The 22,940-nt window shown below is 33.9% G+C and overlaps 1 protein-coding gene across 1 annotated transcript in view; it reads right to left on the minus strand.

Annotated features, from left to right (window-relative positions):
- CTNNA2 (catenin alpha 2) overlaps positions 1–22,940 on the minus strand; it is a 1,514,496-nt gene that overhangs the window by 1,150,341 nt on the left and 341,215 nt on the right. Inside the window, 1 exon segment of the mRNA XM_074285480.1 lies at positions 19,634–19,829. Coding sequence (XP_074141581.1) covers positions 19,634–19,829 — 196 coding nt within the window.

The following is a 22,940-nucleotide window of genomic DNA, read 5'->3' on the forward strand; positions in this document are numbered from 1 at the left end:
CCTCTTTCTCCCTCTCTTTCTCCTTCTTCCTTTTGCTCTCTCCTTACACACACACACACACACACACTGAAGAAATCAAGGCCATCACCAACCACATAGCAATCACAACAAATCTCTCCATCAATCAAGCCAGTCAGACCTTCCAGGGGCAGCCAGAATGTTGGTTTGTTGCTTTTTTTTTAAGAAGCAGATTGTAAAAGTACTGAGTGAGTGTTCCTACAAGCAATTGAATGCATATTAATTTTTATACAAAGAAGCTGAGAAGTATAGTTTAGGGGAGAAGAAATCTGCTCCTTGCTTCCCCTCCTGCAGGTAGGTAGGAGAGCTTCAGTCAGGCCCATCTGCTGCATGGTTTGCTGTGGGCCTGTGACCCAGCAGCCCTGGGAATATAGAAGAGCAGGGGCACAGTAAAAGCTAGGATAGGCATATGTTATTGTTATTTTGCTCAGCACAATAGGTTTTATAGTTATTGTTAAAGTGAACATTTTGTCATTTCCTGAACATTTAATGTTAGTTTTAATTAATATTTAATGATATTTTTATATACCAGACCTCTTTTGTCATGTATAGAGAAAAACCGTGACATTTCAGTATCTTATAGAAGGATCTCTCTCTTTCTGTGTCTCTCTCTATCTCTGTCTCCATCATTCTCTCTTCCTTCTCCTCCCATCTTCCTCTTTCACTTCCTTTCTCTCTTTCTCACACACAAAGGGGACAGGGTGGGAAAGAGAGAGAGAGAGAGACAGAGAGAGAGAGAGAGAGAGAGAGAGAGAGAGAGAGAGAGAGAGAGAGAGAGAGAGAGAGAGAGAGAGAGACAGAGACAGAGAGAGAGACAGAGAGAGAGAGAGAGAGAGACTTAGTCCAGTTCATTCAGGCAAGTAAAATTCCTTATATCAAATCAAACAGCTCATGACAGAGTCATGTCTAGAACTCAGAACCTTAGTCTATCACTTGGGTTCATGGTGAGGGACATATAGTAAAAAACATATTTAGATCTTTAAGATTTGCAAAGATCTTTAAAAATATCTTATTTAATCCTCACAACAGTCAATGATTATTCCCATTTTACAGAAAAGGAAGCCAAGGCTGAGAGATTGTGACTTGCTTATGTTCATACAACTTATGAGTATCTGACTTCATTACACTATAGCAAACTGTCTTTTATTGATATATGATTCAACTAGCTCAACAATGCCATATATGTTGCTTTGTGTTGTTAAATAATTTTTGTCACGTCTAACTCTGTAAATAAGTTGCATCTGACTCTTCATGTCCCCATTTGGAGTTTTCTTGGCAATGATGCTAGAGCGGTTTGTCATTTCCAGCTCATTTAACAAATGAGAAAACTGAGGCAGAGTGAAATAACTTGCTTAGGGTGACAAATTTAGTGACTGAGGCTAGAATGGCACTGAGGAAGATGAGTTTCCTTGACTTCAGGCCTGGTGCTCTATCCACTGAACCACCTCCCTGTCCATCTGTTGCTTAAATTCAAGCAATTAAGCTAGGACAGGATAAAGCAGACTCTAGTAAACTGAATGGGAGGGAGAGTGATTTGGTATAGCTCACTTAAGCCTTCCTTCCCTAAATGCTCTTATTTATTAAATCTATCCAGCTGGGTTCTTAACCTACTTAAATATCATCAAACAAATAATGGGATTAAGGCCTTTGAACAATGCAGGATTACTCCAGCTCCTCTAGAGAATCAGGGTTTAGTGCTGGAAGGGACAAGCTCATTCTCCATAATTTAGAGAAGAAAGGAACAGAGAAAGTGATGAGCAAGTTGTAGAAAGTATTATAAAATTACTCTTTCACTTTATGCCAACTGCCTGGCTAAATGCAAAAGAAGAACTCTCTTCAGCTCTCTGTTTAGATTGGAAATAGGGTAAGGTGGAAGACCAGGGAGCTGCTGAGAAGACAGCAGCTTGACACTTTAGGAGAGATACTAGGGAATGGGAGACCCTGGAGACTGAGAAGCTGATGAGGAGACTAATTGAGCTTTTAGAAAACACAGCCATCTTCTAGGCCCTTTCTTAGATGTGCACTGGACTTGAGCAAAACAAAAGTTTGCTGCCCAAAAGCAGAGCTCATGGTGAAAAGCAAATAATAATATTTACATAGAATTTCAAGGTTTTCAAAGATATTTTGAATACCATTTCATTTAATCCTCATAAAGACAACCACAAAACGTAATACAGACAAGGGAACTGAGGCTGAGAGCTAGTGACTGCTTATGGTCATCTACCTAGTGAGTATCTGGGGCAAGCACTGAATTCAAATCCAGCCTCAGATACTTAGTAGCTGTATGACCCTGGACAAATCGCTTCATTTCTCTCGATTTCAGCTTGCTTATCTCTAAAATAGGGCTAACAATAATAACATCTCTGTCCCAGGCTATTATTAAGATCAACTAAAAGAATATTTGTAAAATACTCTGCAAATTTTAAAGCATTATCATATACACACATATATATTATTCATATTTACACATATATGTGTATACATGTATATATAATGTACAATCATATAAATGATCCTATGAAACACTATATATACATACATACTTATATACATGTATACACATATCTGCATGCATGTATTCATGCATATATGGATATGTAATTAGGTGGAACAGTAGAAAGAAGACCTGAGTTCAAATGTGACTTCAAATATTTAGTAGCTGTGATCCTGGGCAAGTCACTTAACTATATTTTCCTTAATTTCCTTATCTGTAAAATGAGCTGAAGAAGGAAATGGAAACCATTTCAGTATCTCAGCTGGGAAAACCTCAAATGGGGCACCCCCCAAAAAAAATTATATATTTATATGACTGAAATGAATGAATGAACAACAATAACATGTATGTACAATACACATGTGCACAGATCACATTTGTTTATCTTATTGTATTTGCATTGCAATTTCCAATCTCTCTGGGACCTTCCTTTCTGAGGAAACAGTAACAGCTATCTTATCTATTAGATAATTTAAAGAAGAGCCTTTTTTAGCCCTCCCATCCATCCATATCCCAGACTCTCTCCAATCAAAGCATATAATTTCCACTATTCTTACCCTGCAAGTCCTCCAGCAATAATCCTTGCCCAATCTGGAGGTCCCCTTCCACAATTTACCTTGTGCCTAAAGTGAAACTTATATAAGCTTTGTCCTTTTATTCCTTCTGGGAGCCGAGGGAACTTTCTCAGAGGTGAATTCATTATCTCTAAGTCCTCATTGCTTCCTAAACTTCTGATTTGAGTTTGGGGTATTGCTTCTTTGGGCACTAGAAATTTCACACATACAAACACACATACATACTTTTTATATACAAACATATATAAGTAAATGTGGTTTTATTTAGGTATATATGTATATATATATATATATACACACTATATATATATCTATATAGTTACATATAACCATACATATTATATATGTGCACAAACATATATATTCATGCATAGACATATAGTATATGTAAATATATATATGTGTGTGTATAGACAGATAAATATATAAATAGATGGATGGATGGATAGATACATAGATAGATAGACAGACATAGAGAGATAGAGATAGAGATAGAGATAGAGATAGAGATAGAGATAGAGATAGAGATAGAGATAGAGATAGAGATAGAGATAGAGATAGAGATAGAGATATAAATAAATATAGGCAATGGGAAGGTCTCCACCTAGGGTAAGGGAGATGCAGACAGGCCTCCATGTGAAGAATGATCCTTAATCTAAGCCTTGAAGAAAACTAAGGTCAGTCAAGGGCAGCTATGAGTCTGAAGTGTATGCCAGACATGGCATACCACCTGTGGAGGTAGGGAATGAAATGTTCTGTTTAGAAAACACCAAGTTTGTCTTTAATATAAGAGGACTTGAGGATGAGTAATGTATTTTGCCTTGAAAAGAAAATCAAAGCCTCTTTGAGAAGCAGTTAAATATTCAGAGGAATTTTTATTTTATCCCCTCCGCAACTGTGAGCCATAGTGGCTGCTAGAGCTGGAGATTGACTGGATCAGTAGGTCAGAAACCATATAGGCATGGGGGCAATCACAGGGTAGGATCTATCAAGATATGAGAATCTAGAGGTAAAGAAGAACTCATAGTTGAATGTGTTGACTAAAGTCTGGGAAGGGCAGAACATAAATCCTCAGTAAGTGGTATAGCCAGAGAGAGCACAGAGGGATGGAGGAACTAAAAGTCATTGTGAGGATGGAAAATAAATTTAAGAAGAGAGGGCATGTTAAAGGGAATTAGGAGGGAATGGATGCTACCATTAGCTGAAGGAATTTCAGAGTTCTACATCATGGGAGTGGAATCAGTCTAAGTAATGATATACAAAGGTATACCTTTGTGCTCTAAAAGTATCAAATAGGCAACTCTGAGGAACTGAAGTGGAGGTGAGAGAGGATGAAGGCAGGGAAGCCAATTAGGCAGCTCTAAAAACAAGGCCAATCAGAAGTGGTTTGAGGGTCTAAGCTACGGTGAGAGCCAAGTAAGTTGAGAATAGAGAGAGGACCAGTGAAATTCATCTTGAGGAAGTAGAAGAGGAAGAGTGGAATTTCTAAAGAAGTAGGAGAATGAGGAAGAGGCGAATAATAAGTAGAAGACAGCTTGAGTTATATTTTGGAAAAGTTCAGTTTCATATAACTATGGCACATTGAGAAAAAAAAGGTCTGGCCTGGAGTCCAGAAAAGGAAATAGGAAATAGATGGCTACATTTGAAAGTCACTGACATAAAGATAATTTTTGAATTCACAAGATTTGGGGTGATTGACAAAACACAAAATGCATATAGAAAGAAGACAATACCAAATCCTATTATTGTAGGGGTACCCCCATAAAGAAGAATTATGAAAACAAAGATAATACAATAAAGGAATCCTGAGTGAGGTGGGAAATCAGGAAGAAAACCAGGAAAAATCAATGTCATGGAAACCTGGAGAGAAGAGAGCTTCTGGGGAGTGGGAGAACAATAAGATCAAATGTCCCAGAGTTCAAGAAGAATGAAGACTGAGAAAAATCATCAAAGTAGCTCTAGGGAGCTTGTTAGTTACCTTGGAGAGAGCATTTTCGTTTGTGGAATGAGGTCACAGTCCAGATTCCAAGGAACTGAAGAAGGGGCTTTTTTGTTTTGCTTTGCTTTATTTTGAAAGGATGAGGGAGACTTGGGCATGCTTGTGGGTGGCAGGCAAGGAGCCAATAGAGGAAGGGAAAATTAAAGACACAGGGTGTAATGATGATTGTAGAGTTGTCTTTGGTTTGGAAAAGGGTCACTGCCTCATGGGAGCTTAAAGCAAATGCACATTAGAGAAAGGGATGCTAAAACAAAAAGGGTTTTGAGATAAAGAATAGAAAGAGGAGCTAACGGAGTGAATAGCCCCTAATTTTTCAGAAAAGCATGAGATGGGGTCTCAGGTTGAGAGGGAGAGTATGAGAAGTCGTATGGGAAGCTTGAGGAGATTGGAGGTGGGGATGGAAGTGTCTAACTGCCAATGGAGGCATAGCAAGATCAGGAAAATATCAATAATTTAAGAAAATACCTTTGTTGCACAGTTTAATGTCCAGTTGACATTAAACAATATATAGAAAATAATGGTCCCAATCATCATGATTTTGTGACTTTCTCCTTCCCTGTCACTGAACAAGAAGCAGGCAAGAAACCATATAGGTATGAGGGCAATTGCGGGATAGGATCTATCAAGATATGAAAATCTGGAGGTAAAGAAGAACTCGTAGTTGAATTTGTTGACTAAAGTCTGGGAAGGGCAGAACATAAATCCTCAGTAAGTGGTATAACCAGAGAGAGCACAGAGGGATGGAGGAACTAAAAGTCATTGTGAGGATGGAAAATAAATTTAAGAAGAGAGGGCACATCAAAGGGAATTAGGAGGGAATGGATTTAGATGAAGGAATTTCAGAGTTCTACATCATGGGAGTGGAATCATTCTAAGTAATGATGAGACCAAAGATATACTCATGCATCCCTTTGGGTTTGTGGTGAGAGGGAAAGAAGATCAGCTGATTTTTATTCCTTTTATTACAATGATTGATCATGCTAGTACTTTCCTAAATGTTGAGCCATTTCTTCCACCTGGCCATCCTGAATATTAATTGAAATATATTGCTGTAGCCTATTTTCTTAGGATTAAAATTATTGCAGCATCAATATTCATAAATATTACTGATGTAACATTCTCTAAATTGTGTCTGACAATGTTCAGTATTTTCCATTCTTTGTGCAATCTCCTTTCTCATTTTCATATTTGTAACCAGGTCTTCAATTTTCTTAAAAAACAAATTAGTTAATGATTTAATCAATTTTATTGATATTTTAAGACAGCTCTACATATTATTTATCTACTTTCAGCTCCATTTTTGTCTCTTCTAATTTTCAAAATTTATGTTTTTGTACCTGTATTTGAAGTACTAAATCACTGGTTTTGCAAGATTTAGATTAGGGGGGAAGTGTCTACTCAATTCATTAGTCTTCTGGGTCTTCCTTTTATTAATGTGTCTAACAAAATACATTTTCTGCTTTAAATCACTATTGATTAGAGAAATACAAATCAAGACAACTCTAAGGTACCTCTACAAATCTCTGAGATCAACTAAAATGACAGGAAAGGATAATGATAAATGTTGGAGGGGATGTCGGAAACTAGTAACATTAATACATGGTTGGTAGAGTTGTACACTAGTCCAACTTTTCTGGAGAGCAATTTGGAATTATGCCCAAAGGGCTATCAAACTGTGCATATGCTTTGATCTACTGCTAAAGGAGGGAAAGGGACCCATATGTGCAAAAATGTTTGTGGCAGCCCTTTTTGTAGAGGCAAGAAACTGGAAATTGAGTGAATGCCCATCAGTTGGAGAATGGCTGATTATGAATGTAATGGAATATTATCAGCAGGATGCTTTTAGAGAGGATTGGAGAGACATGAACTGAAGTTTAGTGAAATGAGTAAAATGAAGAGAACATTTTACACAACAAGAAGATTACGTGATGATCAACTGTGATAGACTGGGTTCTTTCCAACAATGAGGAGATTTGTGATGGAGAGAGACATTTGCATTCAGAGAGAAGACTCTGGGGACTGAATGTGGATCACAGCATAGTTTTCACTCTTTTTGTTGTTGTTTGCTTGCATTTTGTTTTCTTTCTCATTTTTAAAACCTTTTTTGATCTGATTTTTCTTATGCAGCATAATAAATGTGGAAATAGGTATATAAGTATTGGAAATGTTTACTATTTGTTGGATTACTTGCTTTCTAGGGGAGAAGGTGGGGGGAATGCAAGGAGAAAAATTTCAGCACAAGGTTTTACAAGAGTGAATGTTAAAAACTATCTTTGCATGTATTTTGAAAATAAAAATTATTATGAAAAAGACATTTTTCTCTTTTCAGCGATATCCGAAAAATGATAGTTCATTTCATTGTTAACATTTTCTTTAATATGATTATTTATAACAGAATGTTCTAACCTCAGACACTAGCTGTATGGCCTGGACATACAGAATCAGTTTCCTTAACTGTATGATGGGAATAATAATACCTCCTAAGATTATAGGATGGATCATATGAAATAAGGTTTTTAAACCACTTAGCACAGTGCTTAGTATCTAATAATTATTTAATAAATGCATCATCTTTTCCTTCCTTATTTAGTATAGCATTATTTATTTTCATTTAATTTCATTTCTAAAATTCACATCTCTCTTGATTATAGTTTTGTATTATGGTCTAGAAAGAATGTGTTTAATATTTCATCCTGCTTTGTGCTTATCTACATATTCCTTATGGCATTTCTTGAGACTCATCTTCCTGAGTTCAAATCCCACTTTAGACACTTACTAGCGACTGACCCTGGACAAGTCACTTCATTCAGTTTGCCTCATTTTTTCTCATCAGTAAAATGAACTAGGGAAGGAAACGGTGAACCACTTAAAGCATCTCTGCCAAGAAAATTCCAAATGTGGTCATGAAGAATTGAATACAATTGAAATAATTCCACAGCAACATCCATTCTTTAGGTCCTCTCACATCATCTACAATTGTAAAGCTGACATAGCAAAACATTTCCTTTCAATAATTATCAAAGATCTTTGCATTTTATTTTTCCAGTATACTGTTCAGATCCATAATTTCTTTCTGTTTATCTTTTAATAGATGTGCCTATATCTAAAAAAAGCCACAGTAAAGTTACCTACAATTATTGTCTGACTCTATAAGTATTTTTGGAATTTGTTTAGTTGGCTTATCTTTTCCTTTAAACACCTCTATGACTACACTTAGAACCTAGTTTTCATACTGATATTGTTTCACTATCTATCATTAATTTAAGCATAATGTAATGGCCCTGTTTGTCTCTTTTGACAGTACATAATTTAACTGTTCCTGGGTCTAAAACTAGGATTGTCACAAATGCTTTTTCTAAAAATTCAATTGAAGTATAATAGATTGTACTTTGGCTCCACATTTATCTCTGTGTAAATCTTTTTGTCTTTAAGTTTTAAGTATTTTCTCCATGGTCTGAAAGACCTTATTGGTTTTGTTTTCTAAGCCATTAGATGCAATCTTTTGTGCATTTTCTGCATGATAATCCATTAGCTTTCAAGTTTCTAAATTGGTTTTCCCTTTATGTTAATTGCATTTTTAAAAAAAAATTATCCCAGGTACATAGTTTATTTTCTTTGTAGAAATCAGACTATCTTTCCTCTCCACAGGCATTTGTCTAATTCCCCTCATAATACAGACCCAAATCATTGGATCATATCCCTTTATTCTATAATTAGCCCTAAAATGTTTATTTTATTTTTCTTGAAGCAATCCCTTCCTCCAATTTCATTTTCTCCATTTAGATAAATATTTTCTCTTGTCCAACTCTTTCCTTATTCTACATATCCTCTTAAATCTTTTTAGCTCTTCTCTTTGCCAGTCAGATTTACAAGTCAAAGGATAATACAGGATCTTATGTTGGTTATAGGACATTAATAAAGCCTTGAAGAGAGCTACAGATTCTAAGAAGTAATGTTGAAGAACATTGACATTATGGAAATGCTTTTCAAGGGGGTAGAAAAGAAAGAAGCAATATCACTACTTGAGAAAACAGGAGGATTGAAAGAATAGAGAATGTCAGGGTATGGGGATAACAAACTAACTCTAGAAAGATTAATAGGAATTATATTATTAAATGCTTTAAAATACAGGAGAATGCATTTTATTCTAAAGTCAGCAGGGAATTATTTACTCTTTTTGAACAAAGGAACAAAGTAGTGAAATATGTGATTTAGAAATGTTGGCATTTGTGAGGAGGAAAGATTGAAGAGAGAATTGAATGAAGGCTGGGAAACCAATTAGGATGTTATTGCAATTGTCCGGCCAAGAGTTGATGAGGACTTCTCCTAGGCTGGAGGCTATGAGGGGAGAGAAGGGAAAATATATAAAAGATGCTGTAGAAGTAAATTCACTGAGTATTGGAAACTGATGGTTTATGAACATGAAAGTCAGGGAAGAGAGGAAAGATAACTTTGGGTTCTAAACTTGAAAGATGGCAGTGATCATTTATCTGCCACATTTAAAACACTTAATTGTTGATTAAAGTCCTTAATATAAATTGGAAAAATAGTATTAGAAGAGGATTTGAGAGAGAAAAGAATGAGTCCTATTTTGGATTTGTTGATTTTTGATAGTGCTACTGGCTATTCACAAAACTATCTAGAATATATTTTGTTTCTGGTGAAACAATTTTACTTTGTATTTCAATATATTTTCCAGCCTTTTTTGCTATTGGTGATCTTGAAAACTAATCTGGTATAATTTGAGGTGACGTCCCTTAGTAAGTGGCTGGCTACATGAAAGATTTATCTTTTCTCCTCAATGTTCTGGAATTTACAAGTATTTTTCTGGCTGAGTTAAATCTGAGATTCCTCTTTCTTAATGATGTGAATTATTTCGGTAAACATTTGCCTAGACATTTAATACTTCTAAACAATTTATCCTGTATACTTTCCTGAAATATTTCTAATATACATATGTGTATATGAATATGTGTATGATTCTGGAAGACCAATGATTCTTAATTTTCTTGGTGAGCAATGTCTTCAAGAATAGTTGATTTGGTCTACAAAAACTTCATGTGTCCATCTAATTGTATTATATTTTCTCTATGTCTTTTCATACCTTTTCATTTTAAATTTAACTTCATTTTCTTTTTCACAGTTTAATCAATTAGCCATATCCAAATCCTTATGATCCCATTTGGGGTTTTCTTGGCAAAGATAGTGGAGTGGTTTGCCTTTTCTATCTCCAGCTCATTTTATAATTTATTAAACTAAGGCTAATAGGATTAAGTGACTTGCCGGAGGTTAATAGCTAGGGAGTCTGGCTTGGAACTCAGGTCCTATTATTACCAGAGTTGGGATTACATCTACTGTGTCACCTAGCTGCTTTTTTTCATCATTAGCTTCAATTATATTTTTTTTTTGTCCTTTAAAAGCTCCAGTTTCACTCTCTTTTCCCTCTTTTAAGTCTTTTATTCAACTTTGAAGTCATTCTTAGAGATCTTATGGGTGCTTTCTCTTTTCCAGATGCTCATTGTAGCTATGTCAGGACATTTTTTTTTAGGGATCCTCAGATTATTTTCCTTGCTTTATGTTTCTTTACTGCTTTAGAGGGTTTATTTTTGTGTATTTATTTATTTAATTATTAGGGGTTGAGGTTATTGGAAAGATTTCCATCCTTCCCTTCACTTCTTGTTGCTTTTTATTTGTTGGAGTTCTTGTGATTGGGAATAAGGAAAGGAAATTGAGTTAAAACATTGCTTGTAATTCAGCCAACCTCCTGGGAATATTGTATCTTTCATTCATTTTAAGAACTAGAATTGCACTATTCAAATTTTCTCCCTCAGCTTTTTTTTTTTTTTTTTTTTTTTTAAACTTCTTAGAACTCTGATTTGGTAGTAATAATTGGATTAAGTCTTTTCATTTTCCCCACTTGGTTACTTAGTAACTGAGCAGATTTTCCTAGCAGTAAAATATAACAGCACTTTTTTAGTAGATGATTTTCTGACTGCTACACAGTCTTAGCAAAACTCTATCACCCAACATTCTTTATATGCTCATCCTAGATGATAATCTATGATTCAACATAAGCAACTATTTGACTTTAGGAAAATTCAAGTGTCTTGACCTTTGTAAAATAACTTGGCTAAATTAAATTGTTTTCAAATTTTTATTTCTTTTTTTTTTCAGCTCTAAGATCCTATAATTCTTAACATTTCCCTTCTAAAGGACTCAGAGTCAGGAAAGATAAGAATTTGAACCCAAGCCTCAGTTACTGTGATTTGATGTAAGTCATTTAATCTATTTGCCTCAGTTATCTCATCTATAAAAAGAAATAATAATAGCTTTCCTCCCCCCTCCAGAATTATTATGAGGATCAAATGAGATAAAAGTTATAAAGTGATTTGACAATCCTGAGATCCTATAAAATTTAGTTATTAAAGAACAAAGTAAATTATCAATTCAAAGAAGATGTCATGAAATTGGCGTTTGTTAAAGTCACCTTTTACAAATTTCCCTAAATCATTCAAAATATTTTAGCCAAAAAATGTACATGCAATGCTCATTTGATCCTAAAAAAAATTCCCATGAGTCAGATACTATTATTCTTATCTGATAATTAAAATATGGAAGGAAAGAAAAATTAAATGAACTGAATGTTGACATCTATAAATCAACTATAAAAAAGTAGTCAGAAATAGATGGGTTTAGGTGTAAATAGGTTTCTCGAATCCATATCAACAAATATAGGGAGCATTCATGATTATGGCAGGTCTCAAGGAGGGTATCCTTTATAACTAGAAATATTTCTCTGATTTGGAAGATTCAGCTTGGTGACTTGAATAAGGGAAGATATAAGAACCTAATTCCAGCTAGACTGTAGATATCCTAAAAGTACAATGACTTTTTGATAGTATCACAATCAACTCAACTATTCCTGACGTACTGTTTTGAATTAAGAATGGCAAAAAGCTCTGAGTTTGAAGAGAGTAGCCATCATGATTCCTGTTTTTAAGAACATTAAAATCAAGATGAAAAGGCAACACAAAAAGGTAAAATGGCTTGAGTTCAAAATGGGAGAAATGATACTATGAATTCAGGAGTCAATCAAAATGTATACTCTACTAAAATCAAAAATATCAAAAATATACACAAGTTGAGATTTGATGGAGTAAGAAGAGATAATGTAAAAATTATTTATATATAAATGTTACATCTGCGTTTTATAAGAAAGGATTCAATAAAATAATTAAAAAAAACATATTAATGAAGTATTGAGGTCAAAAGCATCAGACAGCACAATCCCAGAGGGAAACCAGAAAGCTGAATAAAGTTTTATCTAAAAACCTGTTATTTGCACATTTATTTCATTAAGCAACAGAAGGTCCCCAAAACCTTTGAAATCAGCAAGATTTCCTAATAGGCTGTGCCACAGCAATGAGACAATTGGAGACATCTAGTTATGATGAAATGTAGGATGACATCTATAAATCAATTATAACAAGTTGATCCTGAATAGATTGGATTCAAGGATAAGGTCTTCCCAAATCCATATCAGTGACTGTAAAGAACATTCATGAGTGTGGTAGATCTTAAGGAGGTTGCCATTTATAAGATCTTAAGGAGGCTGCTGATGTGGAAAGGCTCACCTTTGTGACTTGTATATGGGAAGATTAAAATGAGAGAGCATACTACATCACCATTGCCTTTCTTGAGCCACTACTGTCATAAAAGGCAATGAGAGCTTCCTTTGGCCCAAAGGAAAATTTATGTGGCCTAGATGTACCATTCTCTGCTCTACTTATTCAAGTCACCTTTCAGATCTAACCCAATCATCAACTCTATTATGAAGCCCTTTCAAAGTCTCTCCAGTTATCGTTCCAAAAACTATATTCATTCTTACAGTTGATCTTCCAAGCTCAATTTTCAGAAAATCAAATTATTGAACCATCAAGCCTCAAAATTTTCTACATTAAAGCAAATGCTCCCCAAGCAGCATAGAATGCTAATTGTATAAAAACACCCAATGCCGCCTCTGTAGTTTCTTTTTAAAGGCTGGGATTCAATGAATTCAGACACAATCTGTTTGATTACTGTTGTATAGAGGCACCATGATGTGCATATAGAAGAGCACAGCAAGATGCAAAGAAACATTTCCCCAACTGTCATTAAAAAAAACTAAGCCCAAACAGCAGCCTATTGGATGCTTTAATGTTCCACTAAAGCAACAGATGACTGAGAAAACATTTTATTTAGGCAACAGAAAAAGGATTTTTTTAGTCTATTTTTTAAAAGAATAAGCTAAAAATAAAAGGAAGCATTTTGGAAAATCAACTTGAAAAAAATCAGCATAAAAATTGGATTTCTGGGATGGATATGGTGTCCCATCAATCTAAACACTGCAGGGTGCCCATCTATAGCACAAAAGGAACAATGGTTTTCCACAGTGTGTTTAAAAAGAAGATATAAAAGTTGGCCAAGATCATTCTAGACAATGGAGAAACTTTTAAAAAAGTACTAAATGCCATTTGGTCATGGCTTAATAATATAATACAAACCTGCTTGGATTTTTCTCTCTCACTCTTCACATCCAAAGTGTTTCCACAAATTTCTACTTTTAATATTTCATCACAGTGTGGAATTATCCTGGAGTTCTTGGAGGCTGACAGCCAACATAATCTCTTCCAGGTTCTATCTTCATTCTCAGAAGTTTATATATACATATATATATACATATATATGTATATATATATATATAGGTACGTATATATACATACACACATATGAATTTTTATATTTATATTGTATATTATATACATTATATATTATATATGTGTATGTACATATGTTATATATATTATATTTATGCAAAACAACCAACTTAAGTTCTCCCCAGTTCTATTATCATTCCCAGAACCTGGTTATGAACAGAGAAGCTAATCACTAGAAGGCGGATCCCATAGAGATGAATTTCAACTATGGAAATGAGTTTCAACAAGAGACAAATACAAAACAGTTTTCAGAATTCTGTAGTTCCAATATGTTTATGCAGCAGAAGTGGCTGAGTGGATGCTCTAACATTATAAATCTATAAATATCACTTTAGTTGGCATCCTAATCAAGGTGCTTACCCAGTGAATAACTAGGCACACTAATAGTAATACAAATTTTCTTGCTCTAAACCAGAGGTTGGCAAACTATAGTCTGTGGACTAATATAAAATTGTAAAAATCATTCATGAATTGTGAGGCATTAAAAAAAATCAAGTTACTGGTTCAGGTTTGGTGTATAGGCCAAACTGTTCCATAAATAAAACCAGAGATTACAAATGAATGAATGACAGGAAAGCTCACAAAATCTCCTTGAAGGGTCAAATAAATAAATTAGTAGAGAGGGTTAATATCATACATCCAAAAACCACAAAAATCATTTCACGGACAATTGATCATTTCATGTTATAATGCTCATGGCAAACATTTTCAAAAACATCCACATGAAAGTAATTGGAATTACTATGATAGTATTTAACTGGTATTTATTTAGCAATTTCAAGGTTTGCGAAGGAATTTTAAAACATCTTACAAAAACTTTGGGAAGTAGATGCTATTTTACACCCATTTTACATATGAGGAAACTGAGTGAGACAGAGGTAAAGTAACAATTCAGGTATTAAAACTAGTATTTGAGATCAAATTTGATCTCAAACTGAACTTAAGTTTAGTCCTTTCTTCACTTTATTACCTAGTTTCTGGAGAGAAACATGTTTTAGGAGTAAGAAATAAGAGAAACCAAAGTCATATAGAAGCAATGTGACTATATTTAATAGAATATTTTTAAAAGAATGAGAAAGGATGTCATTAGAGGCACCTTAATGTAACTGCCAGGAGTGCATGTCACAAATGACGACTGAACGTGGACGCATCAGGAATTATCAGGTTTTGAAAATATTTAATATTCAGAATTAAGATTCTGAAAGATCTGGTAGAAATGCCACTTAGGAGGGAAGGCAGGCACTGATGAATGGGAAAGAGATGGAGGAACAAATATTAACATGGACAGCTATAGTTCCTAACAAATTTTATACACTGTAAGTCAATCACCACAATAATAAGACAAATAGAAAGCAAGCATTTCATCTCATAAAAAGACATATGGCAGCCAGTAGAAACACCAATTTAGAATATAAACCTATTTGTGGAAATCTCAAGCAGGGGGATGACAGAAAATAATATATAGTATTCATTAACAATAACAATGAGAATCAATGAAGAGAAAAGTAAATATATGGAATATTTGATAAGATAACTAAGACATCATTCTGAAAATATTTAAAGATGAAATGGTGAGCACAAAAAATATGAAGAAATTTTAAAAAATAACTATCAAGATTTCATTTATAAAATTCTTTTTTACCACCAATTTTGAAAAAAAAAAAATAGAAAATTCCTGATATACTGCATGAGAAAGTAGATATGGAAATAAAGGATTTCAAAAAAGTTAAATTACATGAATGTTGCCAACAACAAACATGCTTAATAAATACAATTATGTGTCAGGCATTTGGTTAATTGATGGAAACAAATAGAAAAAAAAATCAAAGACCCTGTCTTTTAGAAGCACATATTCTAATGGGGAGAAAATATGGAAATAACAGTTTTGTGTGTGTGTGTGTGTGTGTGTGTGTGTGTGTGAGAGAGAGAGAGAGAGAGAGAGAGAGAGAGAGAGAGAGAGAGAGAAGAGAGAGAGAGAGAGGGAGAGAGAGAGAGAGAGAGAGAGAGGAGATAGAGAGAGAGAGAGAGAGAGAAAGAGAGAGAGAGACAGAGAGAGAGAGAGACAGAGAGAGAGAAAAGAGAGAGAGAGGAGAGAGAGAGAGAGAGAGAAGAGAGAGAGAGGAGAGAGAGAGAGAGAGAGAGAGAGAGAGAGAAGACGAGAGAGAGAGAGAGAGACAGAGAGAGAGAGAGAGAGAGGAAAGAGAGAGAGAGAGGGAGAGAGAGAGGGGAGAGAGTGGAGAGAGAGAGAGAGAGTAGAAGAGAGAGAGAGATGAGAGAAAAAATAAAAAATAACATTTGGATTTGGCAGAGAGGGAGGAAACCAAGTAAGCCCTCTTGCAGAAGGGAATATTTGAGAAGTGCTTTTATTCAGGAGACAATACAATTTTAAATGCATGAACAGATTAATTTAAATACTGTGAATGAGGAGAGGTACTAAGCATTTGTGAAAAACAGTATCAATATTATTTTTAAAAGGTGAATGTGACCATTTCCATAAATACTAGCTCATTTTGCATTTCTACAAAACAATTATCATTGATTGACATGTGAGATGAAAAGGCAAGACTTTTGTTTACAATATTCCATCACAGCTGAGATGCTAACAGTTATACAATGGACTGAAAGATAAAGCAAAAGAAAAGATCTTACTATATTGATTATTTATTGACTATAGGAAGCAACTTCTTTTGGTAAAGTGTTACTTAATTGGCTCTCTTCCAGATAAAGTGTTTCTCATGCATAATAAAAAAAATAACATTATGCAGAAACATTCTGATCATAGTCTGATCCATATTCCTAATTTTACAAATGAAATAAAATTCAGAAATAAACCTCCAATGAATAATACAAACTCAGGACAAAAAGGACACTTTTGTTGACAGACAACTCGCAGAGAACACAAACTAAATGAATTCCTATGAATAAGGGGATCATGTAGATATCAAGAGTTTTATACATATCACAAAATTTAGGTGCTTCAAGTTAGTGACCATGGAAGAGGGTTTTAGATAAGCCATAATATAACAGCAAAGAATTTGACCTAACTATTCACTCAAAAAAAAAAATCAAGTGGATTAAAAAAAAAATGTAATGAGCCTTTGTGCACATTACAGTATTACAATATGTGTGACAGATGTTCAAGAGGAAATCATTTAGTACCTATATCCTAATCAATGAGCTGGACCCAAAATTTCTTTTTATTTAAAATTTATTTTATTAAAGCTTTTTTTTTTGTTTTGTTTTGTTTTGTTTTGTTTTGTTTTGTTTTCAAAACATATGCATGGATAATTTTCACCATTCACTCTTGTAAAACCTTGTGTTCTAATTTTTTTTTCTTCCTCCCTTCCTCCAACCTTTCCCTACATGGCAAGTAATCCAATGTATGTTAAATATGTGCAGTTCTTTCTATACACATTTCTACAATTATTATGTTGCACATGAAAAATCAGATCAAAAATGAGAAAGAAGACAAAATGCAAGGGAGATTATCACAACAAAAAAGTGAAAATACTATGTTGTGATCCAAACTCAGTTTCCACAGTCTTCTCTCTGGGTGCAGATGGTTCTCTTCCTCACAAGACCATTGGAATTGACCTGAATCATCTCATTGTTGAAAAGAGCCATTGGACCCAAAATTTCAAAGGAAATAACAGAGTGGAAATTGGAAATTGTGCAGTAGCATGAATGACACCGAGCTTCTTTCTGAAATAAAGCCTCAGTTTTTTGAATAAAGAATACTATTTCTTTAGGAAATGAAGTTTGGCTTCAGGTCACAGTATAATACAGGCTCTCAAGAAGGACAGTTATATGTCACTTAAGCAGTTGTTCAGTGTTCAGCTGAAGTTGCTTCACCATATTACCAATAAAGATTTGCACAGAAAAGTCATGTCGAGCATCATAGAAACATAGGATTTCAGAGGTAGGAGAAACCTTAGTGGTCATCTAGTTCATCCCATTTTCCTTTCAAAATTCTAGCTATAACAAACCCAATAAGAGACAATTTAGACTTTGCAGGAAGATTAATAGTATAACAGAGAACCTACTGTACTGCAACATAACTCATTCCACTATGAGGAAGCTTAACTATTATAAACATGTTCCTTAAATAAAAACTGTTCTCTCCTTTCAAATTCCACTTATTGCAATGAATTTTGATCTCTGGGTCAAACTGAATGAGGAAAATTAATTCCACTTTCTCAAAAGTGCTTTTGAGCTACTTGAAATTGATATGTCCCATAAATTATCTCCTCTCCAGGCTAAAAAATGCACACTTAATCATTTGACCCCTATGTAATATAGACAAGAGACCTTTTACTATTTCATTTGCACTTTTCATATCAACAATCAAAAAAAAAAATTGTAAAAAAACCAGCATGTATCATTAAAGGAGCTTACCAGTCAATGGCCTTCATAAACTGTGGAATCAAGCGTTTTATTGCAAGTATTAGATCTATTAACATTGTCAGCCCAATTTTCTTCAGAAATGGGGACAAAATCTCACTATTTACTATTCTTATAATTCTCAAAATGCATAGGCATAGTTACTGTTCTGGGGAAGGAGTTGGGATGTTAGAAAGTATTGATATGACTGGATAATAAAGTTAATAGAATGCTTAGAGTCAAGAGGATTTGATTTCTAAATCTGTCAAACATGTGGCAAACTATGTAACTCTGGGCAAATCAGCTAATCACTTTGTGCTTCAGTTTCCTCATCTTGTCAAATTCAGAGAATAGACTCAATGGTCTTTAAAGGTTCCAAATAGCTATATGCTTAAGGTTTTATGATCAATCCTTGACACTGTAGGACACTGTAGTTCACAGCATTCCTCTGTCTCCATGTTTAAATTATCCATTGGTAACTTAACCTGGCTACCAAAGACAGCCTTAGGCAGAAACATTCCTAGAGAGTAAGAAGCCCAAGGGAAGTTATACGATATAGGGTGCCTCCAATATTTTATATAGCAAAAAATCTATTTCAAATTAATATCAAAGACAGTTCAGGGGTCAGAGAAGCTAGGGTGAGATTATAGAAGCAAAGAGAAAATTAAAGAAATATATATAGTAGCTAAGAATGGACTTCAGAGATCATGTAGTTAAACTTCTTCATTTTGAAGATGAGGCCTATATAAAATGATTCTACTTAAATACTAATTAGAAAATGCAGGATTTGAATGCAGGTCCAAGTCAACTTAAACTCTCATGTTCTCTATCTACCCAGTCAATTAGTATATGTCCTGTTTATATGACCATATTAATTTATTTTTAAATTCCCATGTTAATGGATTGTTACCTCTTTCTCTCCCTCCTGTAACAAAATGCTGGCTCATGACGTCCTGCTACACTAGAATCCTTTAGCCAAGGTTGTCCTTTATCCCAAGGACAGATATAGCCTTAGGAAACAGAGCTGGAGATTATAAAATCACAGTGACCAAGATAAGTGTGTAACATTGCTATAGGATCACAACTAAAAATATCTATCTTGATCCTTAGTTCTGAAAACTCCTACCTCAGACACTTATTTGCTTAATGATCCTGCATAAGCCATTTTACTTCTCATCATTTTAATTTCATCAGCTACAAAATGAGAGGCTTGGATTCTAAGGACTCCTAAAATCTCGGCAATTTCCTATTGACACCTTAGGTGACACCTATAAACTGTGTGAAAAGGCAAGAACAACTGACTGAGCAAAGAGAGACTTCCAGGTATTTTAGCAAGGATACACTGTTTTTGGAGGAAACTTTATCATTTAGAAATTAAATAGATGCTCTGCTGGAATTTAATTCAATGTACCTTGTTTGCGTACATCCTCTACAGCAGTGACCAGTTCTTCCTTGAGATCTTGACTTTCTTTAGCAATCTGTTCACCTTTTTCCAAGAAGTTTTGAGTGGCCTGCTCCACAGAAGCTGCTAACACATGAGCTTTCTTAGATCGCCCTTTCTTCTTCCCTGATGGCCCCTTGTTACTTGTATTGACCAAGGTTGTCACCTAAAAAAATAAATTAAAATGCTTTAAAATAAATATATAGAACATTTTAGAATTGCTACAAATCATCATTGCATTTTCTAAAATTAAAATAGAGAATACCATTAGTACACTACACATTGTGCACTATATTGCCTATTCTCATTTTTAATGTAAAGTAGAAAAGCCTATGCATCAATAAGTGGATAGACAGCTTTTCATGAAACATAAAAGACATGGAAAAGTTTAGGGTGGAATGGTAACAAATATAGTCCAGCATAGATTTAGGGCATGGAAAGTATCATGCTTTGAATAAGATGAGATGAGTACTTATGGAAATCGATCAAATGATAGAGTCATTTAGTGTTTAAGGTTTTTTGGTTGTTGTTCTTTATTTGCTTTATTTTAGAGATTGCAGAGATAATAGAAGTCCTTAGAATCCAAGCCTCTAATTTTATAGCTGATGAAATTAAAATGATGAGAAATAAAATGGCTTATGCAGGGTCATTAAGCTAATAAGTGTCTGAGGTAGGATTTGAAACCAAGACTACCTAACTCATCTTTTCAACCTTTCAAATATAAATTTGAATTTGTCTCTGAATTACTTAGTTTCTGGATAGATAGACTAGAATCCAGCTTTTAAAACAGCAAATGGTCATTTAGCAAATACTAAAACTTTAAATCAATTTCCGTGCCATATCTCAAAAATATTAGATGATTCTATTATGTTAATAATATCAGAGTTCCATTCCCTAGGCCTAACTGAAATGTTTTACTGGAGCTTATTAAAATAAAACTCTGTCATTATATCTTGAAATAAATACCAATTCAATCTTTTGTTTATTATATTAGCTCAGAGATGCAAAGGACATGTGATTTTGATTTCTTTTATTGCCTCAAATGATATTATCTTAGCAAGTACTATTCAAATTCATCTACTTTTTCAACTGTACTTTTGATTTTTAGCAAGCTGGTAGATTACTTGAAAGATATGATTGGACATTTTCAAAAAAGTTTTACAAATACTAGAAATTTGATGATGTGGTGACAAACAAAAGTATTAACATCTAGGAAAAACAAATCAAGGCACAAGTAAAAGACAATTTCCCAAATTTCTAATCAGAAATTATTTCTCTACATCTATCATTTTACAGGGAATTGTGAAAGTTATGTTTACTAGTTTGGTTTTCAATATACCAATAATTTTGATAAGATTCTGCTTACTAAAAGTCAGGCACAACTTGATTTTACACTTTGGGGGAGGGGTGACATGATCAGAGCTAAATGACTTGCCCAGGGTCACATAATTAACAACTATCAAGTGTCTGAAGGCAATTTTGAACTCAGGTCCTCCTGATTCCAGGATGTTGTCCTATTCATTGAACTAGCTACTTCAATTTTATACTTTTAATCAGTCTCTTTCCTTTGCTACTGAAATTATTATTATTATTATTATTATTATTATTATTATTATTATTATTATTATTATTATTTCATCCATGGGCATGTTTGCTTTTTTAATGATAAACTATTTTCACAGAAGGATATCTGAAAAGGTAGATCTTATAACTTTATAGTTGATAAAGTAGCATGATAGTTACATATTCAAATGAAAGTATTACTGAAAGTCTTTACTTGCAAGTTACTTCAGAATATCATAATTTTAGAATTAGAGGAAATCTAGTCCAAAATCTCCCATTTTTACAAGAGAAAAATGAAGTCTGGAGTCTTGGAGAGTTGTCCAGTGTTGAAAGTAGTGGAGCCAAGATATGTTTGTTGATTGATTGAGTGAGTGTGTTCTTTACATTCTGCTACCTTCCATAAATGTTAAACAAAACCAGAAGAAAAATCTGTAATTATATGTAAAATGATTTTATACATCTAAAATAACAAATTGAAAATTAGTCCATATTGGTATAGGAGCCAAGAATTTCCATTTGTATAAAAAAGAAAAAATCACTAATATGAACATTTAACTGACACTTAAGAGACAAAAACAATCTCATAAAGATTGTGATATACCTAATTAGAAATTTTATAGATGTAACACTGTCACATAAAAGTTCAAGGGGAAAAAAAAAAGCTTGAATACATAAATACTGAAAAATCAAACATGAATTACCTCTAAACAATGTAAAAAGAACACTTTCCATTTGTATTCTTATAGGATAAAGTCAAATCCCTATTTATTATTAGTTGCCCTAAAGATGCTTTCAGTGAATCTACACAAGATGAGTCTACACTGAAATACCTTAATTCAATTATAAAAATCGATCATTTCCTCTGCCTGTGCAATAGTCTGCTAAACATTCAACATAAAAAGACAATGGGATATCACCTTGTCTCAGGGCCATTTCTATCTGAACTCCTGTGAATATAACATGACAATGAAATAAAAACTAACCTTAATTGTATGCTTTCAAAAGCACTTTATATAACTTTTCTGAGCTTAAACAACTTCTTGAAGTAGCTACAATTCTGTTTTGAACAACAGTAAACTAAGTTAGAGAGATTCAGTGACTTGTTCATTGTCTACAATTAGTAAATATTTGGTGTTGGGGATTTGGACATATGATTTTCCCAACTCTTGGGTTCTGCTATCAACAAAGCTTCAATTATTGCCTTTGTCAAAATGTATCTTTTTTACAAATTTTTACAAATCACGATACACAATGATTATAAACTTTTTTGTCACTATAAGCATATGGGGGAAGGTCCAGATTTTTCTAATTAGATGTCTATAATTTCCATACAATTCCCATTCATTGATCAGTAACCATTATTAAGTGTATCTTGTCCCAAGAGATATTTATCACTAAGAACTATCTTTGAGGACAAGGCTAACATTCTCTTAGGGAACTTCACTAACTACTTTATAAACTTTTCTCTTCAGGCATTTTTTTTTTCCCGCTCACCTTATAAAACATTTTCTTTCAAATGTTATGTAGCCCCCCCCCCCTTCTTTTTTTTTTTTATCAGTGGAGAGACAAGTAAGGTAAATGGGTACCAGTCAGTCAGTCAGCATTTTTTAAGTGGTTGATAAATACCAGATATTTTGCCTATCACTGAGGGTGCAAAGAAAAGAGAAACAAAACATAACAAATAAAAATAAACACAATCCTTATCTTCATGAAG

This window comes from Sminthopsis crassicaudata, chromosome 2, assembly GCF_048593235.1.
Source record: "Sminthopsis crassicaudata isolate SCR6 chromosome 2, ASM4859323v1, whole genome shotgun sequence".
NCBI lineage: Eukaryota > Metazoa > Chordata > Mammalia > Dasyuromorphia > Dasyuridae > Sminthopsis > Sminthopsis crassicaudata.